This window comes from Bos taurus, chromosome 10, assembly GCF_002263795.3.
Source record: "Bos taurus isolate L1 Dominette 01449 registration number 42190680 breed Hereford chromosome 10, ARS-UCD2.0, whole genome shotgun sequence".
Taxonomy (NCBI): Eukaryota; Metazoa; Chordata; class Mammalia; order Artiodactyla; family Bovidae; genus Bos; species Bos taurus.
The window spans coordinates 7,007,831-7,028,992 of record NC_037337.1 but is presented as its reverse complement, the minus strand read 5'-3'; the positions used below and the strand labels follow the sequence as shown (position 1 = coordinate 7,028,992).

At 42.6% G+C, this 21,162-nt stretch overlaps 1 protein-coding gene across 1 annotated transcript in view; it reads right to left on the bottom strand.

Annotated features, from left to right (window-relative positions):
- Positions 1–20,832, bottom strand: part of ANKDD1B (ankyrin repeat and death domain containing 1B) — a 73,920-nt gene extending 53,088 nt beyond the window's left edge. The window contains 7 exon segments of the mRNA XM_059890726.1: positions 2,976–3,080; positions 3,178–3,276; positions 7,978–8,076; positions 10,512–10,615; positions 15,311–15,388; positions 15,391–15,603; positions 20,778–20,832. Of these exon segments, the coding sequence (XP_059746709.1) occupies positions 2,976–3,080; positions 3,178–3,276; positions 7,978–8,076; positions 10,512–10,615; positions 15,311–15,388; positions 15,391–15,603; positions 20,778–20,832 (753 nt within the window).
- Positions 20,833–21,162: the final 330 nt, after the last annotated feature.

The window sequence follows — 21,162 nt, the reverse complement described above, 5'->3', positions numbered from 1 at the left end:
GGATGAGTTTCTTTGCGTTTGGACCTCTAGAGACTTCCTGTAAGATTCCTTTAAACCAATGGAAGGTCCTCTCTTTACACAGCTGGAACCAACCTCATGTTGTACCACCAGACTTTGTAAATATCCAGATACATGAGTGGCCTCTGAGGCCCTTCCCTTCAGTGTCCCTCCCTCTCCAAACTTTTTGGTCTGAGTACTTATTTTTGATCACTGGGTGGAAGTTACACATAGAGTCCAAATATCTAGACTACTTAATGCTTAACTTCTCCTGGCTGCTCTAATCTCTCTCCTCTGGAGGGGCCACATATTTTTTAGAGCTACAGAGTTGGGAGAAACCTCAAAATATTTTCCGGTGCTTTCCATCTCTGCCATCCTACCCAATCTCTTCTGGGCCTACTTACATACATTTGATTAATAAAAACCTCCTCCCTGTTGGGCTTTCCTTGTGAGCTTTTGGAGTTCCCTCCAAGGCTAATGAGAAGAATTAGTAACTCTGGGCAGGTGTACAGGCTCTCAGTCACTTTCTGTGGATAAGAAACTGGGCAAGAAAGGCAGTTGTGAAGGTGGAGCAGTCTTTTCCATTCAGTGAATTTCATGAGCTCCACAGTACCTTTAAGCAAATACAAATGTGGTACCAACAATGAATTAGCGGACCCTGAGCTCTGGATCCCAGTTCCCACTGGCTTTGGCTAATATCCTTGACCCCATTCACAGATCTCAGAAAAAGGACAGACTGTCTCTCCCATGGATGAATCCAGGTTTCTTTAGGAATGGGACTCAGAGACTCCGCTCCCTAGATGACCCAGGGGACTCATGATTTGTTCATTCTGCATATGGTTCTCATTGCAGCTTCGTTTTAGGATCTTTCAGCTGAACACCTGGCTCTGCATAGTCGGGGTTCTTCAGCCTTTTCCCCAACAAATGGTCAGAGTTGGAGGGAGAGGAGTGGGACAGGGCAAACTTAGAGCCAGCTAAAGAGATAACAGACAGGAAGCCCAGCAGAAGCTGCAGAAGTGGGGAAGGCGCACCGTAAACCTGCTTTGGTCATTGAGCCCCCTCAACCTGTCTGATCTTCCCCACACACAGCTGTCTCCAGAGCCCACTGAAAAGGAAGACAGTCCTGTGTCTCTTACAAAACCAGCTGTGAACACACATCTGCTGATTTGAATGGAATTCAATCGTAGGCCACACTCCTAGTTAGCATGGATCAAACTGGAGTGTCTGACTTCTTCATCCTGACATCAAATGCTGTTTGATGATGGTTGTCAGTCTGAGGAAACAAGACACCCTATAATAATTGTTATAACAACTACCATTCAGTGAGCACTTACCATGGGCCAGGCTCTTTGCTGAGTGCTCTGTCATCATTAACTCATTTAAGCATCCCGGCAATGGCTACTTTGATGTTGCTACATGGGAATGGCTTAGGGTTGGTGTCGGATTGGAAAGGGGTGGGAGAATGGCTTGCCATTTGGCTCACAGGCAGAGGTATCTGTACATAAGACTGAGGAAGTATGAAAATCATTTACATCAAAGAATGGAGATATTGCTGATCGAAAGAGACATGGAGGTCAAGACGTCCCTCAAAATCCTGCCTTGGTGCCACTGTGAAATAGGTTTTATTCTCCCCATTGCCCAGAGGCAAGCACTGAGGACTTCAGCAGTTGCAGGACTTGCTCAACCCTCATATTTAATATACGCCCAGACCTCAGCCAAGTCTGTCTGCTCCAGGCTATAAAATGTATGGTTGCTCAGTCATACTTAGAGGAAGTAAAGAAAGGTATAGACTTCATTTGTCAAAAGTTTTTGTTATTATTTTTAAGATTGAGGTAAAAAAAATGTGAAAGTTTCCTAAAAGAGATGAAATAAAATGAATGTTACTGATTAACTTCTAGAGAGTCTTCAATGGAGAATGAAGTTCAACAGGCACAGTGAAGAGGAGGTCCCATTTGAAATCCAAATGCCCACCCCACAGAGGGCACTGCCTTGTGAGAAAGCCTGGAAAGGGCTGCTCCCTAGTGCATGGGCAGTGCCCACGGTCCTCTGAGAAGGGGGACAGTACAGCACGGTGGCTGGACTCACCAGAGCGGAATTCAAGCCTGGCTCTGCCACCTTCCAGTTTGGGGACCTCAGACCAGGTAGTTAGTGTCTCTGAGCCTTGACTTCCTCAAATATAAATAAAGATATTTCTTCATTATAGGATTACTATGGGGATTAACAGTTTAAGTCATTCAGCAATGATTTGTTAAGCATCCATATGTGCTGAGCTCTAGAGCTCTCACTGAAATAATGTGTGGACATAGCTTTCCTCTGGGCCAAGCACACTGATAAACATTCAATAAGTGGTGCGTAGTTGCTTCAGTCATGCCCAGCTCTGCGACCCCATGGACTCTATGCAGCCCACCAGGCTCCTCTGTCCATGGAGATTCTCCAGGCAAGAATACTGGAGTGGGTTGCCATGCCCTCCTCTAGGGGATCTTCCCGACCCAGGGCTCAAACCCCCACATTTCTTATGTCTCCTGCATTGTAGGCAGGTTCTTTACCACTAGAGCCACTGTAGCTGTTATTATTATTACCATACTTCTTATGAAAAGAAAAAAATAGAGACAAGTATGGTGCAATTGCTGTATACTCCATGGCTCATCACAGCACCGCCTTGGGTCAAGTACATTCCCAAAAGGCCAGGCATCACAGAGTAAGATACAGACACCCACACAGGGTGGATGCTGTCCATCCCATGGCCAGGATGAGGGAGTAGAGAGTGCTTCTTCATTACTTCCTGCCTTGCCCACATGCAGGGGCCAAGGCCACCACCAGCACCGATAACTGCCTTCTGCTCTGTGGTCTGCCAGAGTGCGGGAGGAGTCAGCTACAGGGCCGGGTCCATCTGCGCCGGCTGCTCTGGCAGTTCCAGCAGGGACAGGAAGACAGTGCAATTTAGTGGGGGTTATTTGAGACCCACAGTGATAACACACCTCGTCAGGCTGGTCCAGGTCCTCCAGGCCCAGATCTTGAATGAGGTGGTCCACGGTGCGCACGCCATTGCTCTGAGCTGCAGAGTGGAGGGCATTCACTCCATCCTAAAGAGAGCCAGGGGAGGGGAGTAATTACTCTGTAACCTTCCCCCTCCTGCACTGCGAGAGAGGGCTTATGTCCGGGTGTGATCCACACACCTACCTGCCTCTTGGCTCTCTGCTCCGCTCCAGCTCTAATCAACATGAGTATGCTCTCGAGACTTCCAGACCAGGCTGCACGGTGAAGTACTGTCAAGCCATGCTTCCTCAAGAAAAGGGAAGAAAGGAACCCATCACTTGAGCGAGCCACCACACTATCTCAACCAACAAAAGCCAGGTTAATACCTAACTGCTGAAGATCAAGAAATGAGAGAGCCCAGTATTCAGCAAAAGTGATATTTCAATTCTGTGGGGAAAATGAATACATTTAAAAGTAATACAGGTACAAGCGATTCATCATCTGGAAAAAAAAAACAAAATTAAATCCTGTATCATATCATACATACGCAAAAATCACACAAACAATATACATACTAGAAGAAAGTTTAGATTATAATGTACAGTGTTTTGATTCAAAAGTTATAGAAGGAACAAGTTGATAAATAAAGTCAGTAAACAAAAGATAGATTTTTTAAATGTAACTTAATACGGATACATGGTTACCTTCTATAATATATGAAGTATCCTTACAAATCAACAAGGACCAAAAAAAGTACTCTATTAAGATATTAGTGGAAATGAAACCATTTCAGTTTAAACAATCTGGAAATATCTATTAAAATTTTAAATACAACCAGCAATCCCACTCCTGGGACTCTATCCCGTGAAAATAAATTTCTGGACTTAATGTTACATACACAAGGTTATTAATTGCAACCCTTAAAACCGACAGCAAGATAAATAAATGTCCATCAATATGGGAGCACTGAACAAATCAGGAACAGTCACACCACATCATGTAGGCATTAAAAATAATTAATTAGGGCTATAACAGTTGGAGAAATTTCCATTAGGTAGCTATGAAATGTGGAAAATAAGATGCAGAGAAAATACAATACAATCCCATTTTTTATAAAACAAGCAATGACCGAAAAAACTCATATGTGCTTATGTATGTATCTATATCTATTGTAAGTGGGTAAGTAGGTGGAAAGCTAGCAATGTGGATATGATTTCATGAGCAAGAGGAAAAGTACAGAAATAAACACACAGATCCTACTTACTAAATGCAGTTACTGGAGAAGAGGAAGCTACGCAAAAAAAGGAAAACCAGAGAAGACTGAAGTTATAAAAAGAATTCTACTTATGTATAAATTATTTAAAATACACTCTCTGTATAAAATCATGTAAGTGTGTGTATACACATACACGTGCATAAGAGAGGCTGAGATTCTGCTCAAGACCTACTGACCCGCAGCGATGCTGGGGGACTCAGACTTGTGCACCAGAGGAGCAGGCAGACAAGTGTGAAAGGAACCAGCTAGCAGTTAACACTGGTTATCTCAGGGAGGTGGGAATGAAGGGTTGTGACTTGGGGAAAATCGAGACCTGAGCCCTAGGCTCCAAGTTAAAGAAGTCTACAGAGCAGACATTACGAGCATGATCTGTAGACTCAAACAAATTGACCTCAAACTCTGTCTCTACCACTTCCAAAGGTTGCAGTCTTGCTCAGCTTAGCTAACCCTAAGCCTCAGGATCCTTATCTGTAAGTTCATGTGTCTGCTTTTCTATTTCCTTTTATCTCTGTCAAAAAATCTATGAATAAGGTCTAAGGATCTAATGTATAACATGGTGACTCTAGTTGAGAAGACTTTTATACAAGTGAAATTTGCTAAGTGCCTAGAATTTACATGTTCTCACCAAAAAAAGAAAGGAGATGATGAGTGTGTTAATTATCTAGATGGGAGGAATCTTTTCACAATGTATACACACACTGGATCGTCACTATGTACATTTTAAATGTATCACAATTTCATTTTTCACCTATACCTCAACAAAGCTGAAAAAAATTCTTAAATAAATCTCTTTTAAAATGAAGGCAAACAACAATAAAAACAAGAAAACCCACAGGGTTTATAGGGGAAATGAGACAGGTACCCAACACTCCAAAACTCTGTCATTGATACATTTTCATTTTTTAAAAATATAGGACCCTGCTCTGGACTGAATGTTTGTGTCCCTCAATAACTCATATGTTAAGTCTAGTCTCCAGTGTGATGGATTTGAAAATCACGCCTTTGGGAGCTAACTAAGTCAGGAGAGTGGAGCCCTGATGAATGGGATTAGTGCCCTTATAAACAGACACAGAGCTTGACTCCTCACTCTGCTCTCCACTGAGAGTGAAGAAAACCAGAAATGGCTCTCATGAGACACTGGAAGTGCTACCGTCTTGATCTTGGACTCTGCAGTTTCCAGGTCTGTGAGAAACAAATGTTTGTTGTAGAAACCACCCAGCCTATGGTATATTTCTTACATCAGTCCAAACTAAGACCCTAATAAAAACAGTAGTACAATTGTACATTAAATGGTTAAGTATTTAATCCAATAAACATGGTACTACATTAAAAAAGTCATCTATAACTTCTGTAAATGTGCCTTCCAAAAAGTAAGCCTTCTCAGAACATCTTATTTGCCTCTTGTGATCAATTGTATTTGTAAACCTGGAAGACAGTTTGATAAATGTATAGCATACAAATCAGTAAACAAGGAATGAGGTTCTGTGGGGGCCTTCCATTTTGAAGTGTATAAGCCTTTAGCAGTAATTTGGGCTACCACTGAAACTGCATTATGTCTTCTCTTATTTTCAGTAAAGTTCAGGTATGGAAAAGCAAAAAAAAAAAAAAAAAAGAACACGCCCCAGATTACTGAGACATATGCTGGGAAATAAGCAGGGTGACAATGCACAGCCTTGACGGACTCCTTTTCCTATTTGGAACCAGTCTGTTGTTCCATGTCCAGTTCTAACTGTTGCTTCCTGACCTGCATATAGGTTTCTCAAGAGGCAGGTCAGGTGGTCTGGTATTCCCATCTCTTTCAGAATTTTCCACAGTTTGTGGTGATCCACACAGTCCAAGGCTTTGGCATAGTCAATAAAGCAGAAATAGATGTTTTTCTGGAACTCTCTTGCTTTTTTGATGATCCAACGGATGTTGGCAATTTGATCTCTGGTTCCTCTGCCTTTTCTAAATCCAGCTTGAACATCTAGAAGTTCATGGTTCACCTACTGTTGAAGCCTGACTTGAAGAATTTTGAGCATTACTTTACTAGAGTGTGAGATGAGTGCAATTGTGTGGTAGTTTAAGCACAAGCTGGAATCAAGATTGCTGGGAGAAATATCAATAACCTCAGACATGCAGATGACACCACCCTTATGTCAGAAAGCAAGGAAGAACTAAAGAGCCTCTTTATGAAAGTGAAAGAGGAGAGTGAAAAAGTTAGCCTAAAGCTCAACATTTTGAAAAGTAAGATCATGGCATCCGGTCCCATCACCTCGTGACAAATAGATGGGGACATAGTGGAAACAGTGGTTGACTTTATTTTGGGGGGCTCCAAAATCACTGCAGATGGTGATTGCAGCCATGAAATTAAAAGATGCTTGCTGCTTGGAAGAAAAGTTATGAGCAACCTAGACAGCATATTAAAAAGCAGAGACATTACTTTGCCAACAAAGGTTTGTCTAGTCAAGGCTATGGTTTTTTCAGTAGTCATGTACTGATGTGAGATTTGGATGATAAAGAAAGCTGAACGCCGAAGAATTGATGCTTTTGAACTGTAGTGTTGGAGAAGACTCTTGAGAGTCCCTTGGATTGAAAGGAGATCCAACCAGTCAATCCTAAAAGAAATCAGCCCTGAATATTCACTGGAAGGAATGATGTTGAGGCTGGAGCTCCAATATTTTGGCCACCTGATGTGAAGAACTGACTCACTGCAAAGATCCTCATGTTGGGAAAGATTGAAGGCAGGAGGAAAAGGGGATGACAGAGGATGAGATGGTTGGATGGCATCAGCAATTTGATGGACATGAGTTTGAGCAAGCTTCAGGGTTGGTGATGGACAGAGAGGCCTGGCATGCTGCCGTCCACAGGGTCACAAAGAATCAGACACAACTGAGCGACCGAACTGAACTGAAAGCAGCTTTGAGAGTAGATGTTTGTATTATCCTCTGAGCACCACCTGCCCTCCACCTGGGAGCCTTTGTCTACATCTGGAGTAAGAACTTCCATTTACCTCGTCGGCCTCTTCCCCAGACTTGGAGGTGCTGCCCACATTGAACCAGAGTCCTCACCTCTGGGTTATGCAACTGATCCTCTGGGCAACTATTTTATCCTTACAAATGCATGCTACTGGACATAAGGTCAACATGGGAAATAAGCAAAAGCCTAAGTCCTATTGGTAATGAAGAAACAGTTTTGTCACCAAATACAAAGAGCACATGACATGCATATTCTTTAAAGAGATCTTTCCAAAATGAATACTGTCAATGGAAACAGTTTGTGTGTATGTGGAGAAAAGATAACCCAAGTGACCAGATTTTCCCCTTACAATAGTTATGCTCTAATCTGAGTGCTGAAGAATTGATGCTTTTGAACTGTGGTGTTGGAGAAGACTCTTGAGAGTCCCTTGGACTGCAAGGAGATCCAACCAGTCCATCCTAAAGGAAATCAGTCCTGAATATTCATTGGAAGGACTGATGCTGAAGCTGAAACTCCAATACTTTGGCCACCCGATGCAAAGAGCTGACTCATTTGAAAAGACCCTGATGCTTGGAAAGATTGACGGCAGGAGGAGAAGGGGGCGAAATAGGATGAGATGGTTGGATGGCATCACCAACTCAATGGACATGACTTTGAGTAAACTCTTGGAGGCCTGGCGTGCTACAGTCCATGGGGTCGCAAAGAGTCGGACATGACTGAGCAGCTGATCTGAACTGAACTGAATCCATTCTACCAAATGATGGGCTTACTTTATCAGCAATATCTACCCTGACCTTGTGATTAAGCAAGAAATCCACAGCAGATAAACGATTTGTCCCCACTGCAAAATGCAAGACTGTGAGGTTCATCTGAGGAAACATAATTTGTGTCTTCAGTCATCTGATTAGTATTTCGCCTTTTTAAGATTCCTGGTTCTTGAAATGGCCACAATTTTTTTTTAAACCAGGTGTTTGTGTTTTGATTATCTACTCTTTGCCTTCTCTTTAAAAGCAATGAGAACTGTATCCAGCATAATCTTACATTTCTCTACTATTAGATAACATCAGAGAATTTAGCAACCAACTGGAGTGCATACATCAATCTGAAATCCACTGCATAACCTATGACTGATTGTAACAATATAATAGATTTCAACTAGAGTGTAAAAGCTGTATTTTTCCTGTATGCAATCATTAATAATGGTAGGATGTATTGATAATGCATAACAAAAAATTTTCCCAGAAGTTCAGTCCATATGTGGCTCATTCCCCTGTAGTTTTTTGGACTGTAAATTGTATTGAATCAAACAAATCAAGAAAGAGAAAGAAAGAAACAAAAAGAAAGAAGGGAGGGAGAGAGGAAGGAAAGAAGGAAAGACACGTGCAGAAGAAAAAGCATGACTATCTTTTGCTGCAAAGAAAAGCCAACCTGGTGCCCCCAGGACATCTGGAGACAGTCTGATGTGCTTCAGACAAAGGATGTTGGGCTTGTAAGTAAAACACATGTCATATTCCCCACATTCTGGACATTGATTTTGCTTCCAAAGAATTTACTATCCTTTGCTTCTCATTAATAAATTATTGCAAAAATATGGCCATTGAGAACTGTTTAAACATCTGATTTCCTTAGTAGCTAAATCGGTGATAAACTAGGTTTGATAAAACATGAGTTACCCTTGCTATTGTTTGCAGTCTAGAGCTACATTCTAGTATGTCCAATTTGGGCTTAGAAACTCCCCTTTAACTTTATTTGTGAATAAGGATACAACCAAAATAGCATCCAAGGTAAGTCAGTAAAACCACTTCCATTTTTTTTTTTTCATCTTTGCCATCACTGATTTTAAAGAACTCTACAAGCAACCATGTCAGCAATCTGCTGTAAACAGGACTAAAAAAGATGTCACTAGAAACTATAATATAATTCACCAGCAGTTTATGATAACTTGCTACACTGGCTGTTAGTTTTAGTGTATTAAGTACTTTTATATAAAAGTATGGTTTAAAATATTAGAAAGTTCTATGGAAAAATTTTCAAAGGGTTATTGAAAGGTATATTGGAAGATCTATTTCCTGCTGTTTAGATAAATTATTATTGCTTTACTTATTCAACAGTTAATCTAGATATTACTTTCAAAGGCCCTTATTTCTTTTGCTCCCTTCCTTTCTTGTTTCCTTTCCTCTTTTTTGTTCCTAAAATTGTTCTGCTGCAAAAATTTGCCATTTTTCTACTCTTTCTAGGATGTCTATGTATAATGAACAGGATATTCACACATAACATATCAGACATGCACACAATATACACAGACAGACAAATGCCCTCACATACACCCATGCACAACTGCTAAGCATCCTTCCACTGCACACCTCAGCTTCTATGACTTACTGCCTGGAACAGATCCAGGTTTTGCGGAACGTGAAGTTTACACTTTTCAGGAGCCCTCTTTAAGGCCAGAGTCAGAAAGCTTAACTGATGGCAGTTTAAATTTCTTCCTTTTTCAGATTTTACAAAATCATATAGCAATGGAACACACTGCCAGAGCCCTCCACGTTCCTTGGAAGGAGTCTGTACAAGCAGGTCTCTTAAAGTTTACGCTTCATTTAGCATCCAACCCACCTCTGCCATCCCCACCTTGAACCACTCTCCACAAATCGTCCTAAACAACAGAGACAGCCTCCAGTCTGTTCACTCTGATGAACCCTGCCTTGTGGGGCTGTCAGGAAATCCACAAAACCAAGCAGTAAGCAATCCATTTTTCTGGCAGTGAGACTTCTCCCCTAAACCAGGCACGGAAGAACAAGTGAGAGCTGGGTCTCTGGAGAGGCCTCACTGCCCAACAGGCAGATGTATTATATTCCACAAGCAGTAAAAAGCAAACCCGTACTTTCCTTTGGATTTTACATTTGGAAGGCTCCAACCACAAAGCACATCACTGATGAGAAAACAGTGATGCACTGTATAGCAAAAGATGTTCTGCCTTTCCAGAATGTGTGAGGCCAAAGTGATCCACAGGCTGTGATCCAGAACCAAGTCCAGGCCCATAACCTCGACACCTGGCTACACTGCCCACCCATAGGCTTAGCACAGCTGCACATAAAGACCCTGGGCACGTCCCCTCAGATTAGAACAACGAAAACACCCAGAGCCTCTTCTACAGCTTGATTCCACTATCAGCTTAAACATTCTGGAATTGCCAACAAAAGAGCTCCCCCTCATCTCATTTAGCAGACTCGATTTTGTTTTTATTTCAGTTGCACTGTGTAAACCCACACTGCTACCACTTGTCACATCTGTGATTTCTACTCACATTGTTCACAGCACTAATAGTAACCTTCTTTTCAAACAGCTTCTCCATAAGATACAAATCATTGCTTTTAGCAGCATTCTGGAAGCTTCTCTCATTTGGCAGCTCTGAAAGCAAGCAAGCAAGCATGACTGTGGGAATCGAAGAGGGTTGAAGAGAAAGCAAACCTCATGTGGCAAACCTTGGGGCTAAAAACCTGAAACAACAGCCTTGAGCCTTTCACAGTCTGCTATTTTGGGTGTGGGAACTTTGCTTCAATATTTTATAAAGCTGTATTATCAAGATTCCACATTCTCCTCACACTGCAAGTGTTTTCACAGCCTTAAACATCTTCCTATCCCAAACAAAACATTATTCTCAAGGACCACCCTGAAGTCAGCAATGCAGAATATAGCTCTAGGAGGTTGGAGGGTGGCCACTGACTTCTCAAGGGGCGTTGTTTATAAAATGTTTGTACAAGATTAGGCAGGGAGGAGCCCAAATACTCTATACAAGCTTACAGAGATAAAATTGTTGTCGGCAGAACCCTGTGGGATGCCAGATCTGCAGAAACAAAACCATGAAACACAGCACATCATATAAATAGTCACGAATGAAGGTTAAAAGTGGTAAACATGTTTTATTTTCATTTACATGAAAGGAGATTTGACTTTTACTAGAAACATTAATATTACTGTACAGTACGAACATCACAGGTCACATGAAGTGAAGTGGCTCAGTCGTGTCCGACTCTTTGCGACCCCACGGACTGTAGCCTACCGGGCTCATCCGTCCATGGGATTTTCCAGGCAAGAATACTGGAGTGGGTTGCCATTTCCTTCTCCAGGGGAACTTCCTGACCCAGAACCCGGGTCTCCCGCATTGTAGGCAGACGCTTTACCGCCTGAGCCACAAGGGAAGCTTCTAGGTCCTGTATGTACAGGTCACATACATAATACATATTCAGATGGCAGGTTTTATTAAATAGCTTAGAGAAGACTCCAGGATTTACTGAGTTGTTTTTTGTTTGTTTGCTTCTTTGTTGATGTTTGTTGTTATTTTGGAATATAAAGGAGCTGAAAAGGGACTTCCCTGGCAGTCCAGTGGTTAAGACTTCCTGTTCCCACGGCAGGGGGCCCTCCCTGGTCAGGGAACTAGATCCCACATGCCACAATAAAGATCGAAGATCTTGCTTGCTACAACTAAGAGCTGGTGAAGCCAAAGAAATAAGTTTTTTTTTTTTTTGTAAATCATAAAACTTTTAGAAGAAAACACAGGAGAAAAGCTTCATAAACTGGGATTAGGCAAAGAGTTCTGTCTTACACATGACTCCAACTGCATGACTGTAAACGAAAACAAAAGTGGACCTTAGAAAAATTTCAAACTTTGCTCTGTGAAAAATACTGTTAAGAGAATAAAAAAGACAACCTATAGACTGGGGGAACATATATGCAAATCACACATCTGACAAATGACTCAACAGTAAGAAAACAAAATCCAATTTAAAAATAGGGAAAGACTTCAATGGAACAAAGAGGAACCAAAGAGGATATATAGATGGCAATAAGCACATGAGAAGATGTTCAGCATCAGTATCTATTAGGGAAACATAACTTAAAACCACAAGGAGATACCAATATGCACCTGTTAGAATGGCTAAACTTTTAAAACACCAACAATACCAAATTTAAGTTCCTCTCTCAGGGCATCAAGGCCTTGCCTGAACTGGTTCTGTGTACCACACCAATATCATCCGCTCTCCCCTGCAATACCTAATATTCAAATAGTCTGCTCTTACTCCTCTTTCTTTTTCTTAAAATATTTATTTAACTGCACTTGGTCTTAGTTGCTGCACGCAGGATCTTCCCTTGCAGGGCACAAAATCTCAGTACTAGTTGCAGAACACCAAGATGTTGGATCTTAGCTCCCCCACCAGGGATCGAACTCAGAATCTCCCACATTGTCAGGTGGAGTCTTAACCACCGGCCCACAGGGAAGTCCGCTTCCTCCTTTTTCAACAATAGATCAGTTTCACTCCTGCCTTGCATTTGCTATTCCTCTTAATTATAATGCTTTTCCCCCCAAACTTCCCATAGTTCAGTTCAGTCGCTCAGTCGTGTCAACCCCATGGACTGCAGCACACCAGGCCTTCCAGTCCCCCACCAACTCCCAGAGTTTACTCAAACTCATGTCCATCGAGTCGGTGATGCCATCCAACCATCTCATCCTCTGTCGTCCCCTTCTCCTCCCACCTTCAATCTTTCCCAGCATCAGGGTTTTTCAAATGAGTCAGCTCTTCACATCAGGTGGCCAAAGTATCGGAGCTTCAGCTTCAGCATCAGTCCTCCAGTGAATATTCAGGACTCCTTTCCTTTAGGATGGACTGGTTGGATCTCCTTGCAGTCCAAAGGACTCTCAAGAGTCTCCTCCAACACCACAGTTCAAAAGCATCAATTCTTCAGCGCTCAGCTTTCTTTATAGTCCAACTCTCACATCCATACATGACTACTGGAAAAACCACAGCCTTGACTAGACAGACCTTTGTTGGCAAAGTAACATCTCTGCTTTTTAATATGCTGCCTAGGTTGGTTATAACTTTTCTTCCAAGGAGTGTCTTTTAATTTCATGGCTGCAATCACCATCTGCAGTGATTTTGGACCACCCAAAAATAAAATCAGCCTCTGTTTTCACTGTTTCAACGTCTATTTGCCATGAAGTGATGGGATCAGATGCCATGATCTTAGTTTTCTGAATGTTGAGTTTTAAGCCAACTTTTTCACTCTCCTCTTTCACTTTCATCAAGAGGCTCTTTAGTTCTTTTTCACCCTGCCATAGGGTGATGTCATCTGCATATCTCAGGTTATTGATATTTCTCCTGGCAATCTTGATTCCAGCTTGTGCTTCATCCAGCCCAGCATTTCACATGATGTACTCTGCGTATAAGTTAAATAAGCAGGGTGACAATATACAGCCTTGACGGACTCCTTCCCTATTTGGAACCAGTCTGTTGTTTCATGTCCAGTTCTAACTGTTGCTTCCTGACCTGCATACAGATTTCTCAAGAGGCAGCTCAGGTGGTCTGGTATTCCCATCTCTTTCAGAATTTTCCAGAGTTTGTTGTGGTCCACACAATCAAAGGCTTTGGCATAGTCAATAAAACAGAAATAGATGTTTTTCTGGAACTCTCTTGCTTTTTTGATGATCCAGCGGATGTTGGCAATTTGATCTCTGGTTCCTCTGCTTTTTCTAAATCCAGCTTGTACATCTGGAAGTTCACAGTTCACGTACTGCTGAAGCCTGGCTTGGAGAATTTTGACCACTACTTTCCTAGTGTGTGAGATGAGTGCAATTGTGCAATAGTTTGAGCATTCTTTGGCATTGCCTTTCTTTGGGATTGGAATGAAAACTGACCTTTTCCAGTCCTGTGGCCACTGCTGAGTTTTCCAAATTTGCTGGCATATTGAGTGCAGCACTTTCACAGCATCATCTTTTACGATTCGAAATAGCTCAGCTGGAATTCCATCACCTCCACTAGCTTTGTTCATAGTGATGCTTCCTAAGGCTCACTTGACTTCACATTCCAGGATGTCTGGCTCTAGGTTGGTGATCACACCATAGTGATTATCTGGGTCATGAAGATCTTTTTTGTACAGTTCTTCTGTGTATTCTTGCCACCTCTTCTTAATATCTTCTGCTTCTGTTAGGTCCATACCATTTCTGTTCTTTATTGTGTCCATCTTTGCATGAAATGTTCCCTTGGTATCTCTAATTTCCTTGAAGAGCTCTCTAGACTTTCCCATTCTATTGTTTTCCTCTATTTCTTTGCATTGATCGCTGAGGAAGGTCCCATGGTTGATTCCTTCCTATCATTCAGAGATTTGGCTCAAATATCCTGTCTGCCCTGATCACCACATCTCCTGTTCCCCTGTCACAATCACATCACTCTATTCCATAGTCTCCATAGCATTTACCACTACCTTAAAATATCTCATTCATTTATTTGCTTACTTATTTCATTATCTATCAACCCCTTACAACAAGAAATTGAGCTTGGGCCAGAATATGCTCTGTCTGTATCTCTACATCTAGAATGTTCATTTACATATTACTTTCTGCATCTTTATGCCGTGCTCTGTCTGCTTCTCTACATCTAAAATATGCATTTACATAGTACTTTCTTGAAAATATTTCTAGAAAGAACAGCTGGCTAGCTGGATGGATGGATGGATGAACTAACTGAAGACTATCTTAAGAAACTGATGTTCTGCACCCAAGGCTGGTCTTTGGGAAATGAGGCCATCGCAGCGAGCTGACATGGATGGTGTGCCTGTTAAGAGACTCGACGTCATGCTTAACTTTAAAGACTCTTAAACAGCATCTCTCAGTTTATGCTGGAAATTTATTCCCAAGGCACAGAGGAACCCCTCCATGCTTTAAAAACTAAAGTACAGAAAAATGAGGTGACTTATTTGAGGTCACACAATAAATTAGTGAAGGCTCAGGCAGTAGGAGATAACAGCACATAAAACTCTTTCCTTATTTGTAAAAGGGCTGAATCATTTCTTGGAAAATCCTCTTCCTTAATTTGAAAGAGGAACACTTTCCTTCCACCTACAGTGCAGGGTTAACCTGAAATAAAACGTCCTGAGAAACGTGAGCCAACCCTTGGGAGGGTGTGGATCCCAAAGCTGAAACCCAGTCCACCTAGGCCGCAGGGGTGAGGATGGGCTCTGGTCCCTGGGGCACACGCAGCTGCTCAACCAGTTCCCCAGGCCCGCCCCGCGCCGCCGCCGAGGGAGTTCCAGGCCTGTATCCGGACTCACGGAACTCGTTTCCGGCCGCCGCCGCCACCTCCTGAGGCCGCTCTTGCTTGCAGCCCCGGGACAGGCCCCTCTAGGGCCGGCCGCCGCGCCCTTCAGGTCCTCCCGCAGCCCCCTCGCTGCCGCCCTGCGCCCTGGGGCGAGCGGACCGGGTTCCACGTCCGACCCCGAGGCCCGCCACGCGCGGGCACCGTGCACACCAGGGCCCGCTCTCCGCTGCGGGCGCCTAGCCCGGGGCTGCAGTCCTGCCCCGGCGCGGCCGCCTTCAGGTGTGGCGCGCGCTGTGCTGGAAGCACCTTTGGTGAGAAATTAAGAGCAAAGTCCCGGCCACATTAGGTGGTTCTGTGTACAATTTGGAGAAGACTCTTGAGAGTCCCTTGGACTGCAGGGAGATCCAACCAGTCCATCCTGAAGGAAATCAGTCCAGAATGTTCATTGGAAGGACTGATGCTGAAACTCCAATACTTTGGCCACCTGATGTGAAGAACTGACCCATTGGAAAAGACCCTGATGCTGGGAAAGATTGAAGGCGGGAGGAGGACAGACGATGAGATGGTTGGATGGCATCACCGAGTCAATGGACATGAGTTTGAGCAAGCTCCGGGAGTTGGTGAAGGACAGGGAAGCCTGGAATGCTGCAGTCCATGGGGTCACAAAGAGTCGGACACGACTGAGCGACTGAACTGAACTGAATAGAATACAATTCGGAGTTGTCGAGGTTAGCTTTATAAAACCAACACTATTGGATCTTCAGTACTGAATTAATTCTAAATGGGCTTCCAGAATTTTCTTTTGAATAAAGTACGACTCAGTTCCCTCTTTGAAAATGGAAAACCTTGGTATCCCATTTTAACTGCGGTGGTAACCTACTGGCCTCCCCATCTTGGGTATTCTTTCTTTCTTGAAAGTGAAAGTGTTAGCGGCTCAGTGGTGTCCAACTCCTCGCGACCCCACAGACTGTAGTGGCTTAGAAAGTAAAGAATTAATGAAATATAGTAAACTATGCTGGGCAATCGTATGCCTAGCTAAAATTCAAATAATAAGGAAGAAATGTAGAATAGTGAACAGCCAGGATATCGCCACCGAATCCCTACTATACATAAACACAGTGTGCTTGAATTAGGAGTTTCAAAGTTTAACATATTCTGAGAGTGAAAAAAAAGCCTCATAAAACAGAACTAGATTTGACCCCAGAACTGACCCACCTCTTGTTCACACACACACACACACACAGAAATAAGAGTGATGTTAGGAAAGCATTGTCTGTGGTTTAGTGAAAGGAAAGAAACTGGTGAAAGCTGAGACATAAATTGGAAGACTAAAGATTAGGCAGCTGTTGAAGACTTGACAAAAGGAATAAAAAGAAATGGTGTAACAAGGGCTGACAGAATTAATAACAGATATAGGTTTGGCAGAGGTCATGTGTGTGTGTTTAGTAGGTATCAGTTCAGTTCAGTCACTCAGTGGTCACCAACTCTGCGACCCCATGGACTGCAGCACTCCAGGCCTCCCTGTCCATCACCAGCTCCTGGAGTTTACTCAAACTCATGTCCATTGAGTCGGTGATGCCATCCAACCATCTCATCCTCTGTCGTCCCCTTCTTCCTGCCCCCAATCCCTCCCAGCATCAAAGTCTTTTCCAATGAGTCAGTTCTTCGCAACAGTTGACCAAAGTATTGGAGTTTCAGCTTCAGCATCAGTCCTTCCAATGAATATTCAGGACTGATTTCCTTTAGGATGGACTGGTTGGATCTCCTTGCAGTCCAAGGGACTCTCAAGAGTCTTCTCTAACACCACAGTTCAGAAGCATCAATTCTTCAGCACTCAGCTTTCTTTATAGTCCAACTGTCACAACTGTACATGACTATTGGAAAAACCATAGCCTTGACTAGACGGACCTTTGTCAGCAAAGTAATGTCTCTGTTTTTTAATATGCTGTCTAGGTTGGTCATAACTTTTCTTCCAAGGAGCAAGCGTTTTCATGGCTGCAGTCACCATCTGCAGTGATTTTGGAGTCCCCCAAAACAAAGTAGGTATATACACACATATTCATGTGGTGTATGTACATCTATGCATATGTACACGTAGGTATATATGAGTTTGCAATAATGACAAACTTAAGAGACTGCGATTAGATGGAAAGGGTGAAAACTATTTGCCTCTGAATTATCTTCTGTCTCCCTGAGCCTTCTGTAGATAGCAACAATTTTAGAAAATAAATTACCTCACACTTGTAAGGGGAACAGTCCAATATTATGATTTAATAAATGTGATCATGTTTTCAATACTCCTTATAATATCACTTGAGTTTTTCTTGAACACTGGTAATTCAACTGTGTATTACAAAGCAAAGGTGATTATCCCTTAATGATCCAACAAAAAAAAACCAGTTTTTGCTCCAGGGGTATAAACACCACCTCTCTGTGAAGTTCACGGACATCCTACCAGCACCGGGGATGCTCTAACATATAATTGTTTTTCAAAATGGGAGAAAAAAATCAGCACCAGATACACTTTTCAAAATGAGAAATTTCCTCAAAAAGCATTTTTTTAAAGCCCTAAGTTAATGGTCATAATTTGAGCCTTTTACCAAATATTTCCAAGCTACCTTGAAAGAACAGAGTAATAAACCATTTCTAAAACAAGCCACTACCCAATAAAGGGGAAGAAGTGCAGTTCTCTGTTCCTGGAATGTCCATCCCTATGACCCAGCTTGAGTGCAGCCATCTATGTCAGCCATCACCCTGTCTTTCCAAAGAAAATATGGTAAGATAGAAGAGACATCAGTCTTTGGACAAATATTATTTATTCATTTATATGTCAACAAATAATAGTTAACGTCTGCTAAGTGCCAGGCTTTGTACTTCATGCTTAGTGTTCAGAGATCAGAGAAAGACAGCATCTCTAGCAGCCTACAACCCAGTAGAGAGAGACCACAGCAAAGTCACAGCAAAGAACATTTCAGAAACAGGGGCACAAAGGAGTGACTGATCAGTTTTCCTAGAGCGCAGGGACCATTTCCTGAAAGTGGTCCCTGGGCTGAACGGTGATCCTTGGGCTAATTGTCTTTTGATGAATGGTCATGTATGTTTACTGTGTATGCAGAGGGCAAAGGGGCATTCAGGAAGCACATTCTGGACAGAGGGAGCAACTGACATTAAACCAGAAGGGAGAAGCAGCTTGGCTTATTGAGGAAACTACAAGCTATGCTGTGTGACTTCAGTGTCCTTGAACGTCAAACCTGAGTTTAGTGTGCGCCAGGGACAGTGATTTGTAGGAGCTCATTTGTACTGGCAACCAAAAGCTGATTGTTAAATTTTTAGGAATTTTGTGAACTGATTGACATCATGTCAATAGCTTGAAATCTGTCATGGTATTTGCACATGCATGCGTGCTCAGTCACTTCAGTCGTGTCCGACTCTATGCCTGCCAGGCTCCTCTGTCCATGAGATTCTCCAGGCAAGAATACTGGAGTGGGTTGCCATGTTCTCCTCCCCAGGGGATCTTCCTGACCCAGGGATCGAACCAGTGTCTCCTGCACTGCGGGTGTTTTATCGCCGAGCCACCAGGGAAGCCCGTTTGCACCACAGAAATTATCATATGCTGAAAATTCTTTCTTCTCAACTCCCGCTGATCCTGGACAGAGCTGAGAGCTTTTGACATCTTTTGTGTCTAACATAATGGTGACATTATGAAAACGTCATTTGTGGCTAATGTGCAATAATTGCACAAAATGGTTTAGAGCAGGAAAAGCCGAGCAATCAGTCGGAAGGTCAGAGTTTAGGCAGTTTGTTTGTTCAGTCGCTAAGTTGTGTCTGACTGTTTGCAACCACATGGACAGCAGCACCTCAGGCACGGTTCATTAAATAGCAGATACTTTTTGTACTGAGTTGTCTAAAACGTATATATCCATGCCAATACTACTCTATTGTTGCTGTTGTTAAGTCACCAAGTTGTGTCCAACTCTTTGCAACTCCATGCACATCAGGCTTCCCCGTCCTTCACTGTCCCCTGGAGTTTGCTCAAGCTCATGTCCATGGAGTCAGTGATGCTATCTAACCATCTCATCCTCTGCCACCCCCTTCTCCTCCTGCCCTCAATCTTTCCCAACATCAGGGTCTTTTCCAATGAGTCAGCTCTTCGCATCAATTGGCCAAAATATTGGCACTTCAGCTTCAGCATCAGTCTTTCCAATTTAGTAGTAGCAGTACTACTCTATTAGTATGTGGTATTAATTACAACAGCTTTTTAATAAATGTTGATATGTACTAGGGCCTGTCGTTCTACCTTGTTATTCTTGGGCCTTTGCTCTTCCACATAAAATTTAGGACCTACTTAACAACTTCCAAGAAAAAACATGAGAAGTTTTGAGTTTTACTGAACTTACAGAATTAGGGGAGAATAGCCTGGAAGGCTGCAGTCCATGGGGTCGCTGAGGGTCGACACGACTGAGCGACTTCACTTTCCCTTTTCACTTTCATGCATTGGAGAAGGAAATGGCAACCCACTTCAGTGTTCTTGCCTGGAGAATCCCAGGGACGGGGGAGCCTGGTGGGCTGCCGTCTATGGGGTTGCACAGAGTCGGACACGACTGAAGTGACTTGGCAGCAGCAGCAGCAGCAATGTGTCTTGCTAAAAATTACATTTCCAGGTTCCCTTTAGTATGAGGAAGCCATGTGACAGTTTGGCCAATGAGATGGAGTGGAAATTGTTACATAGGGCTTCCAGGAAAGCTCCTTAAAGTGGGAGTCCTTTATCATTGCCCTTTTATCCTTTTCACTTCCTTGTCTTCCTACCTGAACTCATGTGTAAGGCTGGACATGGAAAAGCCCACCCATTTTGTGACCAGAAGCTGGCCATGTGAGGCCAAGAAAATTAGACTGTGAACCCATCTTTGAACTACTGAGCTAATGCTAACCAATGAAATTCATGTTTCATGGGAAAACTAGAACTGATTTTTTTAAGAGACAGATTGGGTTTCTATAACTCACAGCTGAAATGAAATTCTGAAGTGATGCTAAAAAGTAGGGTGCTGAAATAAAACCCAATATACAGAACTGACTTAGTGTTTAAAGGAGGGACTTTGAGGAACGGGGACGCATATCATAGGCTGGAAAGATGGTGATTTGTTTGGAGATGATAAAATATTTGGCCAACTTTGACAATTTGACACTGGAGAGTAGACCAAATGCTGCTGTGGCTGTAGCATTGGGGGAAATGTTAGGAGAAAAAGTGAAAATGTTGACAAGGGATGGCTCTTTCTTGCTGTGTTCAGCACAGTCCTAGCAGAGAGAAATGTACCTTTTCTTGATCGAGGCAAATACCTGCAGAGATGGAGGAAAATTTCACCTCAATAAAGAAAGAAGTTTCTGACTTTTTTTAAAAAACTTGTGATATAGGTCATTTATGAACAAGAGTGTATAAAATATATATGTACAATTTAAATAATATTTTAGAAGTAAACACCCACAGTCACCACCTAAGACAAGAGAGCGCTGACAGCGTTTCAGCAGCTCCACGTGCATTGCTCAATCACATCCCCTTTTCTCCCCACAGAAAGTCACTATTCTATCTCGGGGACAATAATGTACCTAGTTCTCTTTATAGTTTGATTTATATGAATACATTCTTAAAGCGCTAGACACTGTTTTTAGCTACATGCCTGGAATCTTGCTGACGGCATCCTTCTATGACTCGCTTCTGTTGCTGCACATTACGTTTGTGATGTCCACCCACCTTCTGATTACCTGTTCTTTCACTTTCACTAATGTGTAGAATTCTATTGTTTGAATATACATGAAAATGCAATGGTAGAATTTAGCCTTTCTACCAATGTTGACCATTAGGCTTATTTC